At 40.1% G+C, this 5,751-nt stretch overlaps 1 protein-coding gene across 2 annotated transcripts in view; it reads right to left on the reverse strand.

Moving 5' to 3' along the window:
- Nucleotides 1-419: 419 nt before the first annotated feature.
- The window catches only part of Ido1 (indoleamine 2,3-dioxygenase 1), a 29,016-nt gene continuing 23,684 nt past the window's right edge, over nucleotides 420-5,751 (reverse strand). For both annotated transcript variants that reach the window (XM_010617147.3, XM_010617149.3), the window contains 5 exons: nucleotides 3,976-4,075; nucleotides 3,481-3,598; nucleotides 2,411-2,462; nucleotides 1,870-2,018; nucleotides 420-973 (listed from right to left, as the gene is read on the reverse strand). In XM_010617147.3, the coding sequence (XP_010615449.1) occupies nucleotides 618-973; nucleotides 1,870-2,018; nucleotides 2,411-2,462; nucleotides 3,481-3,598; nucleotides 3,976-4,075 (775 nt within the window). In that variant the 3' untranslated portion in view covers nucleotides 420-617. The remainder of the gene's footprint in view (nucleotides 974-1,869; nucleotides 2,019-2,410; nucleotides 2,463-3,480; nucleotides 3,599-3,975; nucleotides 4,076-5,751) is intronic.

The raw sequence follows: 5,751 nt of genomic DNA on the forward strand, positions 1-5,751 counted from the left end.
TCACACAGCGTGAACATTCAATGACCTGACCTCCCAAGAGAGACTGTATTTCAGAGGTGGCCTTTCCCTCTTAGGCTCAATTCACATATTCATATATTTCTTCATTCTTTGATATATTCATTTAACAGGTTTTCACGTGTCTTATAAGAGCTGAGTCTGATAAAAAATAAGGTCTCTGGCATCCCGAAGCTAACTGTGCAATGAGAATGTGGCCAAGCAAATAAACAGTTATGAGACAGTTTGATGTCAGCATTTTCAAACCCAGGAGTCTATTAGCCCTCTGAAGGCTCAGGGTGAATAGTCTCCTCTGGAGGAATATTTAATCAGAATTAAGAATGAAGCACATTTTATTATATTGTACATTATTTTTATTTATGTAATTTCATAAATATATTCTAATAATAAATATATGCCACAAAATATCTAATATCATCTTTGTCATTCTTATGTAATTATCTTTTGGTAATTTCCTATGAGGAATGAACAGAAAAAGATAATTGAAAATCTTCTACAGTGAATTTTTGAGTAAATTTTTGAGTGTTATTAATTCATGAGCAGTTATAGGAACAGACAAAGACTTAGGGGCATTGCTGACACCCTTGCTAGAGCAAGCTTAACTAACGGTCCTTCAAAAGGGACTGCGCGGTTTTTGTTCTTATAGTCTTTAGGACTTTCATGAAATCCGTGCCTCCCGTGCCTCTGCTTTCCTGCTCCGATGGCTCCCCAGCAGTTTTCTCCTCCCTGGACTGATTCTTTGCAGGATCCAGAAGGTACATTTTCACTACTCCCAAATGGTAGTTCCGCAGAGAGACCAAAGCTTGCACGCTCTTGTCATAAGCTTCCTTCAAGTTAGCACTGCCTCTGGAAAGGACAAACTCACGGGCTGATGGGCAGGACTCCAGGAAACAGAGGAATTTCTGGTGTGCGAGTGGCATGTACGCTTGCATGTCTTTGAGGAACTCAGCGGCAGGTCCTGAAGGGCAAGACAGAGACATGTGACCAGGACACCACAATCTTCCCAGGCAGGGCCAAGATGAGAATGATGCGACATCACACCAGCCGGGGGCTCCTCTCTGAAGGCGGAACCGCTATTACTCTGTCTACTAGCGCCGCTAATTATCGAAACTGTTACTAGTTCTGAAAAGAGAAAGCACAAAGCTCATTTTCACAGGCATTTTCCTCTGTGTGTTCTTTCTCATCTTCTAGTGTATTTGCTCTTCCAAGAGGGTGCTAGTGTAGACAGGATGCATTTAATCTGCGCTCGCCAGATCACGACACTGAGTTTAAAGGAGTTTAAGGTATCGTTTTTAAAAATGTATCTTAATTAAGAAAAAGCATATTTTCATCTAAGCCAATACCTTTCCCTTTGTTAAATAGAAGCCTAAGAAAACAGAAAGAGAGAGAGTGAGAGAGAGAGAGGTTTTCTGCCCTCCTTCAAAGCCTCAGAAGGAATATAAAGGACTTGGTTCGATGACTTTGGTGCAGACCTGGTCCTGACTGCTGGCCACGCTGAGGTCTCTGCAGCCCCACCTTCTGCCCACAGCTGGGTATCTTTTGCTGGTGACTTTTTAAATGTGGCCATACAGTTTCAGAGTATGGGACACTGGTTTCTCCAAAGTAATCAGGGCTTCATTGCCCAAGCGAGTCTACAATCTGGAGAATGACAAAGTGAGTTTGACTTCTGACCACGCCACTTCCTGGTTGGCGGGAAGGAGCCGTTAGTCTGCTTCCTTGGTGAGATGGAATCATGGCTACGTGGCCCGTGCTTCACTGACAAGTAAGCTAAGACGTGGATAGGAAAAGTCTTCTTGAAGGAAAGTAGTGACGGCATGGACGTGAGAGGTAATTATTTTTTCACTTCCCACCTACCTCTGTCAGTGGTCTGCCCAGTGCCCAGCACCAAGTCGAGACACTGGAAGATGCTGCTCTGCCCTGCACTGCCCCCTGCAAACTGCTTGGGTGTGTCCCAGACACCCTGGTACAGCAGGCCCTCAGGCAGCTCGGGGTTGCCTTTCCAGCTAGGCCACGAAGGAAAGGAAAAATCAGTTTATGGATTAATTGGAAATTTTGAGAAATTTTGCACCAGAGGTTAACAAAAGAAACAAGTGCTACATTTCATGTCTCTTCTTCCATACCCCTACTAACTTTCACGCCTGCGAAAAATAGACAGCAAATATTCTCAGAAAGGAACCTTGTCTTTGTAGTCACACAAATCCTTAGTTTCTCCAGCCCCTCCAGGGCATCCTTGGCCGAGTGCTAACCATAAATACCATCTGTTCTTTCTCTAAAACAGGTATTTTAGGCTAGGAATGGTGATCTACACCCAACAGCTACTGGGCGCACCAATAAGAATTTGGAGTGTTCTTTCTATTCATTGAGAGATAAGAAATTTAAGGAAACCACTACATACCCAGACAAATATACGCGAAGAACTTTGTAAAATAGATTGGGGTCCACATACCCTGGAAAAAGATGGAAAGTGTTCAGTCTCACAGCGTTCACCAGGGCAGCCCAGGTGGGAAGAAAGCACAGTCTGTCAGCAGAGGCCAGGGAAATGCATCTGCACCTAGGAGGACCCCGGGGCTGGCTTGTTCTGCTGCTCACCGCTTGGGCTGTGCTGAGGCTGCTACAGAGCCCTGACAAGAGAGCTGCCTGCCTATGGCTATGCACCCTCAGGTCAGTTACACTCTCAACAGTGGCTTATTTCCTTCACATCACTTCAGGTGCTCACAGCGGATAAACTGAGGCAGGAACCAAGACAAGGCTAGAGTGTAGCATGAGACCATGGGCTCCATCTTGAGCACTGCAAATAAATACTGAATGACTTAATTAATTAAATCCAGTCTCTCCCTAGACCATACCCCAGGGTCTCCTTCCCCGTACATGACACATTTCATTCGAAGACCTGTCTCCCTGCCAAAGAGCAATTCTCAGGAACCCCAAGCCCAGGGGAAAACATTCACGTATCTGTGAGATTTATCTTGTAGGGTTCATGTCTTTTTGTAAATAGCTGTTTAGGAACTCTTTTTGGTAGTTCACTTAGCTGTTAATCTCAACAGCCTTTGGGCGCAGTGGATTTTCTTTGCTGTTAGTGACCTTGGACAGAAGCATAATTAGCAGAGAGCCATGGTTTATCAGAAGCTGACTTTCCAGAACCACTTGAATTGTGGTACCAGAGGAGGCAGCTCCTTAGAGTGCCACAGACCCAGCTTGGATTCTGCCTTTCTTGTTTGCAACCTAAACAACCTGAAGATCTCCTTTACCTATAGGTAAAGGACACACACTCCTTTACCCATGAAATGGAGCTACTAAAGCGAACCCCAGGGAAAGTATAATGATTTACTGAGATAAAATACATCACTGGGAATACCCTAAGTGATAATTGGTTTCTGCTTCCTCTTTTTTTTCAACAATTCTACACTTCAGACAATCAGGGACTAACTGTGAGCCTCAGCTCTTGTACTGCACAAAGACACTTGCCACCGATCTTCTTGAACACTTCCAGAGCGTGTTTCAGGTTCTCAGCAATATCCAGCAGCGCGATTTGCAGAGCTTCCTCGTCTTCATGATGCACTGCTCTTAAAACAGTGGGAATTACCTGAAAAGGAAAAGGAAAAAGGCTGATATATATGACCCTGTAGCACTCAACACGACCACTGAAGACACTTTTCTTGTCTCAATCCACAAATTGTATCTATGCTTTCATTTGTTTTTAAAATTCAAAACCAAGAATTTATTGTTATTTATTAATAATGAATTGCAATTGCTATGCCTTTTAGGAATTTCATATTTTAAACATATAGTCTTTAGATATTATATTTTAGGTGTTACCCAAAAATAAAATAAAATGTACCTATTACTAAGCAATTTAATGCTGTTCTTAATAAGACAAAGCTGGCACACGTTATTATGGCTCAGTTGCTAAGCTCTGTGCATGTGAATTAACATAAAATTCATAGTCGTGAATAAACATACTTTAATTGCAGAAAAAGCTGCTGTCTCCACCAATAGAGAAACCAGGAAGAAACCTTTACTGCAGTCTCCACCAGGAAATGAAAACAAAATGTCCATGTTCCTAAGAAAATCAGTTAAAGCAAACAAGAAATTTAGCAAAGATACTGTTATGTATGTAAAGTAACTTGCACTTTTCGTGAGCTTTTATTTAGCCTATTTTATTTTCAAACTGATTTTGCAAGGGGGACATGGTACATCTTAAAATCTCCACTACTCCACTGTTTGGTAATATTAGGAATCAGCAAAAGGGATTGGAGTGTTCCTCAGTGCTAAAGCACTTATCTAGCACCCTCAGCACCAAAAGAAAACAAATGAAAGGAGAAGAAAATAAAAGGTATATTAGGCCTATTGTCTAAAATTAAATAATTAATAATAAGTCAGATTATGCTGGGACTTGGAACTTTATTCTAGAACTTGGAGCTGCAGTTCCCCAAAATTGATCTGTTTGTGTTATTGTATTGACTTTTCATAGGCAAGTTTATTATTATAGCCATACACTTGATATTACTAGATGAATTATTGAGGTAGACTTTTACTGAGTAAACTTCTCATTTAAATAAATATATTTTTGTATATATTTTTATCTGTGACCATGATTTAATTTCTCAGTGGCTTATCTGTCTTACAAGAGAATTGATGGATAAATTCAAATAACTAGTTAGACCCTCTTTTTCTTTTCTATTGAAGTTTTGGCATTAGAGCAAACATGGTTTTGGTGTCTCGAGGTATACAACTTTTTATGCTAGTTTCACGGGTTCTGAAGCTGGACCATACCTCAACCTTATTTTCTACATGGTCCTGGGCAAGACATCATCACTCTCTCTTTGGGATAGATGATATTGCTGTTCTGTCTACAACTTTTTTACTTAAAGAAACTCTTTAAACTCCTGATTATAGCGAGCAAATGTCTATATAATTTTTCTATAAATGTATTTATTCTTCTCTTTCCTATACTGTTATTCTCATCAATAACTATTTATACTCACAGCAGTGATCCTTCAGCTCTGGTAATACAGAAAACTTTTTATCCCTTCATGGACTCCACCTTTATGATATTCTCTAAACGGTCTTCATTTCCACCTTCTAGCTAATTTCTACTCAGTCTTCTGAACTCCTTTTAAGAGTTTTATTTGAGTAGAGCTCCTAGCCTTCTTATTGCTTCTCCTAATCATATGATGTTATGCAATTGTCATAAACCTCCTTTCCCTCCATTGGTCTGCCTTTCTCCCGGGCAAGATAATACTTGCATTTACCTTAATTTCCTGAGTTCTTATCTATGTTAAGTACATAAGTTAAGGACTGGGTCAAAAACAACAGGTACATGGCTGTTTATTGACATTGCCTACTTGTTCTGGCCACAGAGGTGATTAAGTCACAGATGCATAGATTTATTTGCATACATAAGAATATTACATAATTGCATACACGATAATACTTTTATATTTTAACGCATCTATAGTTAAAATATCAAAGAGACATCGATGTTATTATATTCAGGCCAGGGATTTAGCTCAGTGGTTCCACTGCCTGCCTCACAATCGCAAGGTCCCAAATTCAATCCCCGGTACCCCCCCCAAAATTATTATACTCATAGCCATAGTTAAGGACCTATTATTTACTCTCTAAATAATTACCTAAATTACTTTTTGTCTGAATTCAATCTGTCATTCAAAAAATGCATTTGAACTAAATTAGAACCAAATTTATTTTATTTTTTTAATTTTTATTTTTATTTTA

This window comes from Fukomys damarensis, unplaced genomic scaffold (assembly GCF_012274545.1).
Source record: "Fukomys damarensis isolate Sample0158 unplaced genomic scaffold, DMR_v1.0_HiC HiC_scaffold_18, whole genome shotgun sequence".
NCBI classification, from domain to species: Eukaryota; Metazoa; Chordata; class Mammalia; order Rodentia; family Bathyergidae; genus Fukomys; species Fukomys damarensis.